Source organism: Falco cherrug, chromosome 11, assembly GCF_023634085.1.
Source record: "Falco cherrug isolate bFalChe1 chromosome 11, bFalChe1.pri, whole genome shotgun sequence".
In the NCBI taxonomy this organism is placed as follows: domain Eukaryota; kingdom Metazoa; phylum Chordata; class Aves; order Falconiformes; family Falconidae; genus Falco; species Falco cherrug.
The window spans coordinates 27700138-27716157 of record NC_073707.1 but is presented as its reverse complement, the minus strand read 5'-3'; the positions used below and the strand labels follow the sequence as shown (position 1 = coordinate 27716157).

Genomic DNA, 16020 nt, shown 5'->3' with positions numbered 1-16020 from the left:
TGTTAGGTCTGGGCTAAAAGGCCAAGCCGGTCCCGTTCAAAGCAAGCCCAGCAGTTCTGGGGCCGGGTGGGACAGGCTGGGGTAACTGGGAAGCAGCACGCAGGTTTACCTGCCCAGCCTGTGACGAGGTGCTCTGGCTGCTTATCGTGCTGTGGTCGGGTGGAATTAGTGCACCGTTGGTGGACAACGAACCGGTTTTTACGTCCTGCTGAGTATTTACATCCGCAAGTTTGGCAGCGGCATTAAGCCCTGTGCCGTGCTGCTCCTCATGGCCTGGGAAGGGCTGCGCCCCGTCCGTTCAGCTGCTCGAGGTCACTTGAAAGGTGCTTGTTTTCCCAGGTGTAAGCAAGAAAAGTTGGAGTTAAAGCTACTGAGCTGGTTTGCAAGTGCCTGCTTGTTATTCTCAGCGTATCGTATCCCTGTCTAATTAACTTAGCCCTTCTCATGGCAAAGCTGGTGCTTCCTGCTCCAGGTAGGAGTGCCTTGGTAAAGTTAAGAGTGGCTTTGACCACTAAATCAGATCTTGAAGAGATACACCTTTGGCTGGTACATGTGATAGGATATCAAGCCTGTTAGTGAGCAGCAGATAGTTCTACCTCTAGCCATACAAATAAATCTGTTCCCGGCACTGGTGCTGACACGCACAGTACTCTCTCTCTACCCGGGCAGTGTATAGATTTGCCTTTTCTGACTTCATCGTGCAGACGGTGACCCCTCACTTGCTTTACTGCGCTTGCTGTGTGTACTCAGTGCAGCTTAGAATTGTATTTAACGATTTCTGGTGTTTATTTTTAAACCTCCACCAGCAGTTGCTGTGTGCATAGCAGCACTGAGGCAGGCCAGCCGCCACTCAGCGCTCCATCAGGAAGAAGTTAATGGTGTGACTGGAGCAGCTTAGCAACTGGGTTTGGACTTTTATCCATGGCATGGAAGCGTCTGCGTGCGGACTTCAGAATAATAGCCTAATAGTTTCTGGCGGTTAGTCCGTAAGATGCTCTCTCTTATTTTAAGAAATGATAAAAGACCTAACTTCTTACAGATTACTAAAGTTCATGAAAGGCCAGAGTTTTTGCCATACGCAGAATATATACGTGTGTCCTTGTGAGTAGTCATAGAGAAAAACATTTCAATAGAACATTGGCAGGATATTGTGCCTCCAGCTCCAAGTCTGTCTGAATTTATGAAAAACAATTATGCAAGCGTATTTCCATAATAAAAGGAACTGTGTGTTGATGGGCTGAGCTGCTATAGTAGTCATGTATGTTAAAAAAAAAAAAAAGAATCTATGTGAATCTTACTATCCAGTTTTCTGATCAAAATATTATTTGAAATGCGGCCTTCTAGCTCTAAATAGCTTTCTCACAATTTCCTTCACATATGTGTGTGTGCACCTCTCAAAAATTTAACTTATCTGTCTTAATTGAATCATTCAAGATTCTGATAAGCTATCTAATGCGGTATCAGTGTCTGCTGGTCCAGGTTTTTGAACCAAACATGGATTTCATAGCATCAGAAAAATACGACTAGAGCAAGAAATCCTGTGAAGATTCATACAAGAATTTGCATGTTTGTCTTTTTTATGAAAAAAACCTTTATGCTGCTTAAAACTTCTTGCCTTACAACTTGTTTTTCATGTTAGGTTGAACAGAGGTTTTCTTTTTGGCAAGGCTTAAGTGTGCAGCTATAAATTAAAATCTTTAACTTTTGAGAGCATGATGTTTTAAGTTAAGATGAGACGTTTTGCGGTGTCACCTACTTGTCAGTCTGTTAAATACAGATTTATGACTTGCTCAGAAAGAATCTGCTTGATATATGGGTGTCACGTCCAACAGTTGCAGTACTCTTCAGCTGGAAGCAATGTGTTTTCACAGGAGAAGTTAAATATTCTCCATTATCTAAAGATAACCCGAAGCCGGGTTTGTAAACAAGCAGTCCCTGAAAGGTGATTGCTAGTATGTCATTACCAAGTCATTTATGGGTGAGGCGTTTCAGTTGTTTCCAGGAGAGCGTAGGAAATGTGTACCTAAGCACCTGCATTATTCATCTTACAGCTTCTGAAATACCGTTGTGCTCTGTGTGTTGGAAAAATATCTCCTAAAATGATAGAACCAGTGAAATTTGATGCATAGGAGAAATGAATAAAGAACATAGAACCTCTTGCTTTGATTCATCTTCATGGAGGCTAGCTAAAAAATTACTCTTTACGTTTTCACTACAATTAAGAAAGAGCAATGTAGTTGTTTTCATTACGAAAAGGGGAGAATTTGTGGCAGAGACGTTGAGGCTACGGAGGCTTTGAGGCTTCCCTGGGCTTTTGTCAGAAGTGCATAAAAACGTTGTGCTGTCTTTCCAAGATAGCCAGTGCAACTATTGTTTTCTATTTCTTTTTCTTTTGAGACAGTGGCAGGGGGTGGGGAGGTGTGTGTGTGTATCTTTTTTTCTTCTTTCCTGGCATGATAACAGAAGGCCGTTCTCTGGGAAGCTGCTGTTCGGTACGTGCAGCTGATGAACGATGCCTCCGGCGCTGTGCCAGCGGGCTCTCCTGGTGAGAAAGGCGATGCTAGCTCTGCAAGCTCCATCAGTCTAGAGTTATGTGGACCTGCGTTTCCAGAAGGATACAGCCGCGCTGGTGGGGTGATATGTTGTTTTGGTGTGCAGGGGGTTGAGGTATTTTTTCCATGCTCTAATAAAAGAGAATCCTCACCCGTCTGCCACTGAGGCATTGCACCCGGGAGTGACCACAGATCGTATGCGCAGTCTTTCTCTTAGGGCACGAAGTGATTGATTTGCAATGTAATTTTTAATTGACAAGCTGGACTTCTATTATGAGATTTCCCTTATACTGTCGAGTCTGTAACTTCGTAGATTGAATTGGGGTTTGGGTTTTTTTTACTTTTTTGCAGCTGAATTATTGCAGTTTCAAATTGCAAGAAGGAACAGGATGACTGAAAAAGCCATCAAGAGTTTTATTACAGAATCTTCCTGACAAAAGCTTTTAGAAAAATAATTGCATACAAAACAATCTGTAGGGTCAAGTCTTCGTTCCACGTAGTTCCGGTTCCCTTCTGGTAATGGCCACGGCAGCAGGTACCCCCAGAATGGTGCGAGACATCCTTTGCTGGATGCTCAGATGATGACGAGCCAGTTTGCTGCAGGGGGACATCTCTCTGTATTTCTTGTCTGTTAGAGGTTGGTTTATGCCATGAATCTGGTTTTGTGTTCCTGATGACCATTTCTGACCTTTTAATTTTCACCTCTAACTCTGGAACTTCCTTTGTACAAGAAATCGATTGTGAAGATGCAAGCAAAAAGCAAATACTTAAGAGAATAGTGCTTTTCTTACAAGTCAGAGTAACTGCTGTTTCTTTTACAGGTTACAAATATTCAAGCAAGAACAGTTTTACTTTCCTGGTCACCTCCCACTGGCCTTCTAAATGCAGATAGACACAACAACAGTTTGCCTTACACCTGTACCTATGAGGTTGCCTTATCGGATAAAGGGAGGGATGGAAAATACAAGATAATTTACAGGTAACAGCATCATTTTTACACGCATGTTTTCATTAGGAATACATTCCCTGGGCTTTTCAGGGTATATTTTGGCATGCCCATCAGCTGCAGAAAGAAGGCACCTTTGAAGACCCTGTAGTTGTTCCCCCACTGTCCTGTCAGCCTGCCTTGCTGGAGGAGCTTGCAGGGAGCTGGTTGAGAGCGTGTCACAAGGTCCCTAATTGCCCTCCCATCCCACCTCCCCGGCACGTGATGCCATCTCTCCCATTGCCAATGGAAAGGTTACTTCTTCTCTTACGCTAAACGTCAAAGCTTCTCATGTACACCATGCAGGCAGGACAGCTGCCTTCCTAATGGCCTAACTTTGTGTGGGCTTGCACAATTAAGAACTAAAAAGCTTGTTGTTTTGAGCTAACGAGCAATGGTTTGAGGGCTTTACTGCTTTGTAATGTCTTAAGTGAGCAGAGGAGGGAGTACACCAATGAGTAGGCTATAGGAGCTCCCCAGAAAAACCCGAATGCTTGGCGCTCAGCAATCTTCATGAAAAATTCTGAGGGATTTCTCCCTCTCCTTCCAGTGATCCTCTGAGCTCATTCTGTGATCAAGTACATATGGTGTTATGCTTTTTTTTTCCCCCCCAATAATGATGTCTAGGAAAGAAAATTTTGAGATGTGACCTTGGCTGTTGTGAAATAGCTAATCCTTCCCAAATCTCACTAAATAAAGTCCAGGTGATACAGCATTTATGGAATTACCTCTCAAGACTAAACCATCTCCTTTCTTAAGATGTCCTGTGAATTACACTATTCCTCTTGGTGTGCTAGAGGCAGATCTGTGTGAACTGTCTTGGGTAATGTAAAACGAGCATATTAACCAGGAAAATGCTGCCTGATTATTATTAATTTTTTTCTTTTAGTATTTGCGCTAGCTGTTTGTGAGCCAGCGTGGGCATCTCTGTAGGTTAATATGTGCTGCTGGGCTGTTAAAACGGGAAGGACACTTTCTAGTACTACTTGTGCTTGTTGGTGTGACGGCTGCACATTTTCTCCTGGTTATGAAATGTTGTGCATCTGTTTTAAAGCTGCTAGTAATAATTCGTCTCCTGCTTCTGGCCAGAGTACAGCCATTAACTTAATGCTGTACGCTCTGTCATGAGCAGCAGTAATCATTATTACTATAGGCAAAAAGTCTGCAATATGTTGAATACATTGTCTTTGCAAGGAGGTGCACTCATTTCAGAGGGAAAAAAACTGAATTTGCAGAGGATTGGATTGTATGAAAAAAAGAAGGTTTTTCAGTGGATTTCTGGCAGCCCAGCAGGCATGTGCTTTCTGATGGATTTTGTTCTCTTGATTTTGAGACATCTCCCTGTATTTGACCAGCTAGTTATGAAATATTTCTTTATGTAGAATTGAGAAATGTCTTTTCCCATATTTTTATAAAATCATGAACAGCTGAGCACTTCCATGAGATGACTATTACTTATTAAACGCTGATCTGTACCTTAATCTTCACAGAACTGGCACCGCGTAACTGAGTCTAGTGCTCATTTACCAGCAAATGAGCCAAAATGAAAAATAATAGCCCTAACTATGTTGGCTCCATTTGAAATTAATAGATTATATGCTGGGGTTTTTTCCAAAAACGTCTGAAACTGTGCTTTTACTTTTCTTGGTATTGAAAGAGATCTGGGTCCAGCTGTTGGGACATGAAATGACTCCTTGCCATGGTCCTCTCAGAGAGCACAGCTCTGGGAAAAAAAGCAACTAAGTGAAATGCTTGTACAAAACCTGTACTTTTTTCCTCAGAAGTTCAATGACTCACTTTATATATTTTGCAAGAATGAATGTGCAGAAAGTACAAAAGTAATGTGTCAGTTTGGCTCTTCTCAGCTCTGGGAGGGTTGAAAAACACAATGAGCTTTCTGCAAATATCATCAGAATGTAATGATAGCATTGAAATAAACCCGTATAGCTAACTTAGCATATAAAATGAGATTATAACTACTTCTATGTATACAGAGCTTTATGAAGTGTTAAAGAAACATGAAGTGTGTCGACAAATTGTTGGTATATATGTTTACTACTGGGTTTATGTGGTGGGATTTTTTTTCTTCTTTCAAACCATAATACATGGGAGTCAGTTGTCACTGGGAAGTGATTAGCTGTGCTAAGTGTGATACTGCTTTTCATAACTTACTGATTTGTTGGGTTTGGGCTTCTTTTCCTGCAGTGGAGAAGAATTAGAGTATAACCTGAAAGACCTTAGGCCAGCAACAGATTATCACGTCAGGTGAGTTAGTGTGACTGTGAATGTCACTTAAATATAAACTTCTCAATTATATGAGGATAATTGTGAAAGCTTTTTTTCTTAACTATACGGTGTAGCTCAAGAATTTCATGGTCAGTTCTGCAGGTATGTTTTCAGTGGCTTTGTAATATTTTCTGATAGATTTTATCTTTAAGTTATGAGAGTGCTTTTTGAGCAATAATGCATTTTCTGTCATGTTGTTGTCATTGCTGTAGCAAGAGGAAAAAAAGACATCTCCGTATCTGTGTGTCTGTCTGTATAACAGGCCTGGAAGCGCTTGTGTATGGAAGTGGAATACCTCAAGCTTCTTAAAAATTTGACTCTATCAACTGGCATTTTTTAGTTATGGTAACATAGGTGTGCTAGCACTGAAAGTACTCCAGCACAGCTTCTTCATAAATACTCTGCTTTGTGAAGTAAATCTACTGATTACGGATTCATCTGACCACAGTCATTTAGGCATTTATTAAAAAAAAAAAAAAAAATTCAGTGGCCTACATTGGTATTTTCAGAGCATATTTCTCTTTGATTCTAAAAATGTTTTACACATTTGTTACCTCTTAACACATTCTCAGCTTTGCTCCCTGATGTTTTTAACACCATCTGTGTTACCTGCTCACGTTGCATTTTTTCAAAGACTTTGCTTATTAACCAAGGCTTCAAATTCACATCCTGTTCACTTACACTCAATGTCCTTTAAAAGAAAAAAAAATCCTTTCACTCCTGTCTGTTGTTTCCTTCTGTTTCTCCAGCCAAGGGCTAGGTTTGGCAAGGTTTTTCACATCAAGGCTGCTCCTGTTTGTAAAACTCTGAAGAACAAACACGTTGCTTCTGAGCTGTGAAAAAGACCAACACCAAAATGTGTCTGTCTTGCTCTGATACTATAGTTTCTTTTTTTTTTATTTTTAAGGATACTTTCTATTGGAGCCCTGAAATGGACTTTTCAAGTAGAAGCATGGGACCAGAAGTGACTTCTTGTAAATAAGGGAAAGACGCAGGCTCCCAGGTTGGGCAGTAGTCCCAGCCCTAGCAGTAAACGGATGGTAGCAAGGAGGAGAAAGTTGTATAACACTGCTGAGCTTCCTGCTGTAAGCAGTCGAGCATCACTTTTAAATCCAGCCCCAAAGAGCAGAGTGGTCCCCATGCTCAGCGTGGCATTGAGGTCTTCTGTGATTTTTAGGGGTGTTGTGCGTATTTGCCCCATGTCCTGGCTGACTTTCCTCCATACCTACAGCTCCCTCCACCTTCCTGCAGGTTTGCCAGATGTATATATCACTTGTGAACAGTTAGCAATAACCGCTAAATATAAAAGTCAGACTTAAAAAGCAGCAGCACGTGTTGGTAGTGGAGGGAACCGCCACTGGAAAGGCTGGTTGTTGGCTTTCCATGACAGTTTGGTTTTTTTCTTCAGTGAAACTGCATTACGTATTAACGACTGCAAAGAAATAAATCTGTTAAGTAAAGAAATTTATGGGGCCAACAGTTACTTGGCAGATGGCCCTGGGTCTCCTTGACCTTGGCAGCATCTCTCAGGGCTTTGTCTCCACGCAGACAAGCTCTTGCACTCGCTCCTGCCCCGCTGTGCCCTGGGCGGCCAGGACAACTTGGTTTGCGCTGAACCTGCTGCCTGCGTTTCTTCAGGTAGTGTCGTTTTGGTACCTTCAGCGATGGCTGTGCTCGGTGTTTGAGTGACTTGCAGAAAATGCTCGTTAAGCTCTTTTTCGCATGGTTGTATTCCCCGACGGTGTGTGTTTGATGCTTGACTATGTTGCTTTCCCGCACACGTACATACTGCTTGCCAGGTGCAGAGTCAATTAATTAATTGCATTTGTTTTCACTTCTGACTGCTAGCAGGTGATGGGTAAAACAGCACTGCAGCAGTTCTTGTGAACCTGCCCTGAAAGGTTTGATTCTACATAGGTGGCCATTGTACATAAATTTCTCTTATCTACTGAAAGCAAATTTAGAAATTGCCCTTTCTTAAACGCTGCATTCAAGTACACAATAGCTACAGCCAGCTCAGAGGTCATCGTCTGGTCATGGTTTGAACGTTTTTTTGAGTAAGAGACTTCCAGTTTGCGCTTTCGCTGCATGGAAAATGTGAAGGGAGAAAAAATAACGTCCCAAATTTTTCAGAGAAAAGCACCTCGTGAGGAAGTGCTCAACTATACTGTATTTGCTTTCCCACATTATTTGGTATTGTATATCTCCCTCTGTGCTGGTAGGCAGAGGATTTGCCTGAAATCAAATTTGCTTTGAAGATTTTTAGTTGGTCAGAGCAATGTTCCTGTTAGTTCCAATTCATGGAGGTCCACTAAGTGTTGGCACCTAAGCTGTGCAGAAGCTTGTAGCCGTGGAAGGAGACAAGCGGTTACACCACTCAGCATGGTATGCGTGGATCACGTGTAAGCCAGGCGTTAAAGTTTATACCTTTTTCTCATGAGTTCATACTTTCTGTTGTATTGCGAAGGGGATTTTAGCACAGTATGTGAAAGTCTGGCAATGGGCAAGGAAAGAGCGGTGGAAGGAAAAGATGGTAACTCGGTGATCTATGGGTGTATTTGCACAAAACACTGTAATATTCCCCTTCTGCTGTGGTTGGGGTTTTTTTGCATACTTCTGTCAAGTGAAGTAGAATAATGGTAGCCCCTGCTCTGTGAGAAATCTGTCATTAGTGGAGGGTATCGTGGATGCTTTGGTAGTCAAATATTGTGGCTGGGGCAGTGCTGTCTCATCTTGTAACTGTTGGCAAATTTCTAACCCGCTTGGATGTTGTTTCCAGGGTATATGCAATGTACAACTCGGTAAAGGGATCCTGCTCAGAGCCAGTAAGCTTCACCACTCACAGCTCAGCACCAGAGTGTCCCTTCCCACCCAAACCCTCACACAGGACCAAAAGCTCCTTAACCTTACAATGGAAGGTAGGTAATGCTTGGATTGGGCAAGAAAGCAGGGAAAAATACAGTTTACTGACAGTGAGCACGACCGTTGAAAATAATTGGAAGCTGAGACAGTAATTTTTCAGTGAGAGACTTGAACTTGTTGTACTCTGACAAATGCCTCCCCGTGCACTGACTTGACTTTTAAAATGTATGTGTTTCATTACATCCAGCTTCTTCTCGGTATTTGTTAAGAGGTTGCCAAGCTATGTGCAAACCCCAGGCTTTGGTTTCACTTTAAACTGGACTCATTTGCCTGGGGGAAAATTAGTTTTCTCTTCTTCCCAACATCCCCTTCTGTTTGTTTTTGTTTGTAGGCACCCATTGATAATGGTTCAAAAATCACCAGCTACCTTTTGGAGTGGGATGAGGTAAGTAGTAACTAGTTCAAATAAAGGCATGAATAAATGGCACTCAGACTTTACAAGGATTTGCTGAGTAAAGAAAAATAATTTAATACAGCAGAAAGTAGAAGTAGGAAAATGAAATCCTGATGGCATTAGGTAAAGGGTTGGAAAGGTGAAAGGGGCAGTGGGGGGAGAACTTTTCATTCAGTGTATTTTGTGCAGAGACAGTGTTCTGGTTCTGTGGTCTTGAAATATAACTTTTTATCCCTCATTTAGTGTACTTTCTTTGTTAATCAGCATTACTTATTATTTAATTCCTTGTGGTGTATCGTGGAGTTCTGTTCATGGTCTCTTTTTTTTCTGGCTGCTCTCTGGCCACAGAATAAAAACCTATTCCTGCCTCAAAGGAGAAGAGTCATGATCTCGCAGCCCTTTCTACAGAGAATGTATTCAGGCTCAAAATAACAGTGCCCTTGACACAGTGGCAATTAGTCCCCTTCCAGGCACAAAAGGAACTGAGTTCCCGGTCCCAAATACCTTACATTGTTCATGAGCAGTGTAAATGCAAGGGATGGGGAGTATTTGCGGGAGGTGGTTCTGGCTAGGAGTCCTCCCTCCATCCCCCAGTTCCTTTCTGCCTCCTTCCCATTGTGCAAGCCCTGTTTCTGCAGTAATCATGAGTCAGTGAAGATTATCTTTAAAGGAAAAAATAGTATTAGTTGGTGGGAAAGGCTTGGGTAACGTGTATGTGATGAGTCAGGAAATGAAGAGTGTGAAAGGGTGATGAGCTGTACAGTCGGAGGAGAGTCTCTTGAGGTTTTTAGGAGTCTAAAAGTAATATTCCAAAGGGAGTATTTTGATGTGAATGGTTTCCCATCATCTCATGTAACGTGTACTCGGATCATTCTGCTACATGTTGGATGTTTGGAACCACTCACTGTGCAAGCGTTTGTCATACACAGTGTCCAGCAAGCGGGGTCTACGTGATGGGAAACTCACTGAAGTAAAATAAAACGAATTTCAGAATGGCTTGCTGTCCCTCTCCGTATAGTGGGAGGGGAAAGGTCGTCAGTGAAAAATAAAAAAAGTGAAGTGTGAAGTCTGGGAAAGGAGATGAAAAAAACATTTCTGCCAAAGGACAGGCCAGGATGATCCCGTCACACCATCTGTGACACCTTGACTGGGCGGTTGTGATCTCTCACAAGGCTTCCAGTAACCTGGAGCCATGGGGATGTAACAGCACCGAATGGTGAAGCAGTGGAAACGTGAATGATTCCAGCCTGCAAAGGGAAGGGAAGCAACAGAAGATCTTTTGAAAAGAAAAACCAGCAACAGACCATTAATATAGCACAAATACTTTTGATATTTATTTCATCCACATGGCGCCTAGTCATAATTTTGGGTGTATGTAAGGCAATTCTAAAATGCTTTTGTCCTATAAACCCTTTAATACTGCATATATACCTAGAGTTTGTCTTGAGAAAGGATTGTTATGGTGTCTGTTTTTCGCAGGGCAAAAGTAGTTTGGTTTAGGCCAGCTCACGTACCGATGGGGAAAAATGAAGGCATCCTGATTCCTGTAGTCTTATCTATTTTAATTACCTTGTTTTCTCAGTAGCAATTCTGAAATCTGAGATCCTGGTGGATAGCTTGCCAGCAAAGATGAAAGAATAATGGTCCTGCACAAATTCATTTGGTACATCTCCAGTGGTTTGACAAGACTGAAATGTAGTTGTCCAGTTGTGGGACAGTTAATGCCACAGGTGTAGCTTTTCCGAAAAAAAATTTCCTCTGATATGAGACAGAAATGCAGCTTCCAGTTGCTGAATTAAAACTTGTTATTAAGGCTTAGTAAAGAAAAAGTCAAAGGATGCAGACTGGCTGCACCTGCATCTGCAGGAGCCTCATCTACCCGTGATGGCGAGCTGAGCGGGCTGTCCCGCTCACTTTTTCATGTGCCGTTGCAAGGTGTGCCTCTGAGGCAGGGTGCAGGGAGCTACCGGGGTCACAGCACCCAGGCACAAAAGTGAATTCACATGCGGTGCCCCGTACCCTTGCACTTGGTTGTGTAAACGCCATGTAAGGAAAAGCACAGACTTCTTTACAATGCCACACTGTGTCCCGGTGAAATCAAGAAATAAATACATCAGGGAAGAGGAGAACGCTTGCCAGACAACAGCAAGCGCTCTGCCAGATCTCAGCTAGAGCAACATTCATTAGCTACAGGGCACAGAATAAAATATAAACACGGGAAAATCAGCAATCAGAAGGAAATTAAATTGTGGCTGCAAAGCAGAGCGGGCTTTGCATGAGCGGAGAACAAGAAATCTATCCGATGATCAAGTTAGAAAAACAGCCTACAATGGCAGTCTGCCTCGAGAAGTTGAGTCCCTTGGGTAGGGAAGGACAGCATGCCCGTGAGCCACGGAAAGCCTCGCTACACAGGCGACCTGCAGATCCTGGAAAGCCGTCTTGCAAGGGCTGCAGCCTCAAACGATAGAAACAAAATGGGCATCAAGCACGGGAGCCGTGGGGAGTGGTGGAGGTGGTTGGGGAGCGTGTCTGGCTGTACCCCAGGCATGCTGGCGTGGTCCCCCAGCTGGAGCTGTGCCACCTGCTGCTGCCAAGGGAGGGGCTCCAGCCGCAGCCCCTTCGTGTTGCCACGCGGTGGGTGACGGTTTGTCCCTCTCTGGGTCAATTCAGCTCTCGGACTGTCAGATGCTCAGCAGTACCTCATTTAGTTCCACCTGGTTTTAGAGGGCAGAGGCATAGTTTGTAGCATCCCAAACACAGCCAGGAGTGTAGCTGGCATCACTTGTACAGGCAAAAAAATAAATCGTTGCTCTGAAATGACAGCAGAAGCGGTGTGTTTTACAGCTCTAGGATGAGGTGAGGCTGTAAATTGTAGTGAGGACACTATCTCATCTCTTCGTGGCTGTGGCTGGGGATTCCCCCAGGGCTGAGGCGCTGCAGAGCCAGCTGGGTGCTGGGGGTCTGCCAGGGACCCTGGGTGCAGTGCTCCTCAGCGCGCCCCATGCCACCGCGCCGACCTCCCGCAGGCTCCCCCCTTCTCTGCAGGGTCGCTCCAGGGACTGGGAGCAAGGTTTGGTCTTTCATTTGATTTTACTGTGTCTTGCCGAGAATAGATGCAATACTGTTCCCATTCTCTGGTTTAGCTGTCTGTTGCTCATACGTACTTGAAAAACCTTCTCTGGCGTCATGAGGTGAGCTTCAGCTGAAACACAAATGAGTTGCTTCGGTTTCTTCGTTGGAATTAGGCGTGTTGTAGTCTGACCTACTTTGCTGAAGGGAAGGTTGTACTGCTTGATGTGTCACTGTGCCAGTCCTACCCAGCTGCTGCTGCTTCACTTCTGAGTTTTGGGGCTTTTCTTGACCTGCAGACTCTGGAAGATAGAGGAGCCAGCAGACAACGCTATTCCTGCTCTTCCGTCTTTTTTCCCTCCCAGTTTGGATTAAATGGTTTTTAGTGTGAGTGGTGTTACACTTCTAGAGAATTCAAATACTTCCTTTCTCAGTACTGATTTAGGTCTTTGAATTAAGAGTTGTGATGCCTTGCTAATAAACTTGGTTTTGCTTAAAATGCCTGGTGAACTATGGAGGACAGGCTAATTTTTCAGCAGCAGAGTATAACAGCAGATCACCAAATTGCCGCTTAGTTACATCGGCTGTAGGCTAGCAAAGTGCCCGTTGACTGCAGAGGGGGTGGGTTCAGCCCCTCATCTCGGGTATTTTGAAAATCAGTAGGATCTGAACGTGACTGCACTTCAGGTGTGGGGAATGGCAATAGCAGTCTGGCAATAAAATCAGTTAAAATTGGTAATTAAGGAAATGTCCACCTTCTGGCTCTTTTCCTATGAACTTCACAAACCTGAACCCTTTGGACCTACAAACCTGAACTAGTCAATTGGTGACGTTGTGCCAGGATTCGTTGTTCAGGGTAAGCAAAAGGCTAATCCGAATAAAGAGCGTTAAAAATACACCAAACAGAAAACATCACTGTGAAGGAGGTGATGCTGTCTGCGGATGCCAACATTCATCAAAATCAGTAAACTGTAACTGCATTGATAAATGCCGCTGGCACTGCTGTAAGAATCAGGCCTTTGTTACTAATTACATGTGAAATGCTCATTCTGTGATTAAGCGGTAGTAAATAAATGTTTCTCTTGTGCATGTGGATAGCAGGAGTATCCCATTCATTCTCTATGGGAAAGTGGAGGACTGTTCCCGAGCCAGAGGCAAGGACGTCCCTCTCATGCAGTGTGTGTCGCTGTTTTGTATATAACTCAAAAGCAGCTTTAATTCTCGTCCAGTAATCACCTCATTTTAATTTGCTCAAGAGAGAGGCAGATACAGTGCCACGCTATGTAATGATTCGGTGATGGATGGTTACATTTAGATAAACGGAGATAATTTTGTTCTGCCACAAAGTTTTAAACATCTTGAGTCTGGCAGAGACATGCTCATTTATACTAGCTGAAAATCTGGGCCATGCATCTTGGTGATGGCCCACCAGAATTCGGGTGGATGGAGCTCCACGCTTGGGCTTCTGATCCATTCTGTGGCTGTATCGCTCCTGTGAGACAGCAAGAGGAGAGTCTTGGAAAAAAATTGAGCTTTGTGTATGTTTTCAGGGTGTTTCGTAGGTCCTGTGCTGTCCTCTAAATGTTTGTGTATACAGAAGATTCAGTTACTTGTATAAGCTTGCGCGGTGAATGCTTTGCAGAGATATTAGGGTGTGTTACAGTAATTGTTGACAGTTTGCTCTGCAGCTTTGTGTCAGATTGAGTATCAGTCTGTTGGTTTTCAATGCCAATATGAACCAAACCCAGGAGCAGCGCTGGCGTGGCCCGCAGCAGATTGCCATCTTGCCTCCTGGTTGCAAGTCTGACGCTGGCAGCTTTTCCTCAGACTTTTTGCAGCGAGGCCCTGTGAAGGGCTGGGGGCTCTGTTTCTGTGTCCGCTGCACCTGCAGTGGCCCGTTCCTCCTTTCGTGTGTGTTTGCAGGGAATGTGATCAACAAAACCCATTTAAAATGTCAAAACCCTTGTCTCGATAACACAATCTCCAAGAGAAACAGAAGTACCCTGTTTTGAGTGAGCGTGTAGCTTGAACCGTAGCTGGAACAGCCGGCAAAACTCTCAGAAATGGTGTTAAAATGCTGTGTTGTAGTATAGTGCAAATTCTGATGGATTTGTGGAGCTGAATTGTTGTTCCCTCAGGCAGGCCCTGATGATCCTCGCAGTGTGCGTTGTCCTGGTGAAGAACAGGGACTGCAGGCTGGAGGAAGCAGGGCTAGCAAAGGAGTCAACGTGGTGCCCTCCCTCTGAAATGCCTGGATTACAAATATTTGTGGAAATGATACAGTGTATTTTAAGCAACTTACGAAACATTATTTAAAGGATTAAAACTTGGATGCTGAGCGTACAAAGAATAGGAGAAGGATTCTGGGAAAGCTGTAAGGCTCTTGGGTGGCAGCCAGTACCAGCCTGCCAGTTGTTCCTGTCTATAATTATGCCAGCATTAGTGCTTTCATAAATCTTGGGAGAGAAGGAGCGGAGAGACTATTTCCAGGCTATTAATGCCAGGATAATTAGAAATATCGGCCAGCCTCTCCAATTAGTGCCAATAGAATCCAAAATACCAGCCGGTCTGAGTAATTTGAATACCAGTTGGTCTCTGAATGAGTCTGGGCAGTGTACAATACCAGTTGTAGAAGAAAAATATATACAGTATCAGAGCTTGTACTGTTATAAAGTGAAAGGTAACTTAAATGTTTGGCCATCTTTGCAAAGTTTTAACGTGCCGGTGTGACAAACTGGAGTTTCCCTGGCCCGTTGCTCTCTGCTCAGGCATTGTGCCCCAGGTGAGATTTTTCATGACCTTCCTCTTCAGCTGACCATCACTGTTCATCTGTTCATCAACCACATGCTTAGCATTTGGTCACTTGGTTCTTTTGGAGAAAAAGCATTAGAAAATTATTTTTAAAAAAAACCCCCACATTCTTAAGCAGAAGTCAAGAAGAAATTAAATGTTTTCAAATGCTTTACAGGTAGTGAAGTTGTCAAAAAGATAAAAATTTACTTAATGCATCTGAACCTAAAAAAGAGGGTTTGCATTGGGGCGAGGGGAAATCTATTCTTAGTAGTCCTGCACTGATGAACAGAAATTTTGCTAAAACATAAGATTACTAATTAGGTTTTGTGTAGTCTGCATTTAAAATGCATTATTGCTGAGCTGGGAAGTGTGGTGACCCATTACTTTTGTCCAAAAGGAGTCTTGTCCTCTAATAACTCTGTATCTAGGGATTTTAGATCTGAAAAAGTTTTGTCACTTGCAGAAGACTTTTGCTTTAGGATTTGTGATTCTTTTCCAATTCCTCCCCTTTGTGTACTTGAGCCATACAGTAATGCTACAGCTGGGGCAGGTAGGTGAAGTTGAAAAGATTATGTATAAAACCAGATTCCTAGAACAAGCGTAGGATCACACTGCATAAATAAGTCATAGTTGTTTGCCCGCGCTAAATGTCTCTCCAGGACTCTCAACTTGTGCCGTGCTGGAGGTCTGCATGATCGTTCCTAGCTTGATAAACACATTTTAGGAGCTTTACCACAAACATTTTATGGAGTTCTCCCTTCTGTGTTGCAATCTGAGTGAAAAGAAGTGGAAATTAATAGGGGCTGGAGAAAGGGCCAGTGAAAAATGGATGTTCCATTCGGACATTTTTGAGATCTTTGATGATGGAGTAATGTGTTGAGCATGAAGAACGGTGTGTGGGAGGACAGGCAGAGCCCAGGGAGGCAGCAGCAGGTGAGGGTGTTGGCCGCAGCGAGGGACACCACTATAAATAATTGTCCTGTGTGAAATCTTTCCCGGTGAAAAAAGTAGCCTTGTCT

The 16020-nt window shown here is 43.4% G+C and overlaps 1 protein-coding gene across 2 annotated transcripts in view; it reads left to right on the top strand.

The window, feature by feature from the left end:
• The window catches only part of FNDC3B (fibronectin type III domain containing 3B), a 209607-nt gene that overhangs the window by 136503 nt on the left and 57084 nt on the right, over positions 1-16020 (top strand). For both annotated transcript variants that reach the window (XM_055723542.1, XM_055723543.1), the window contains exons 8-11: positions 3374-3531; positions 5743-5802; positions 8603-8741; positions 9077-9130. In XM_055723542.1, coding sequence (XP_055579517.1) covers positions 3374-3531; positions 5743-5802; positions 8603-8741; positions 9077-9130 — 411 coding nt within the window. The remainder of the gene's footprint in view (positions 1-3373; positions 3532-5742; positions 5803-8602; positions 8742-9076; positions 9131-16020) is intronic.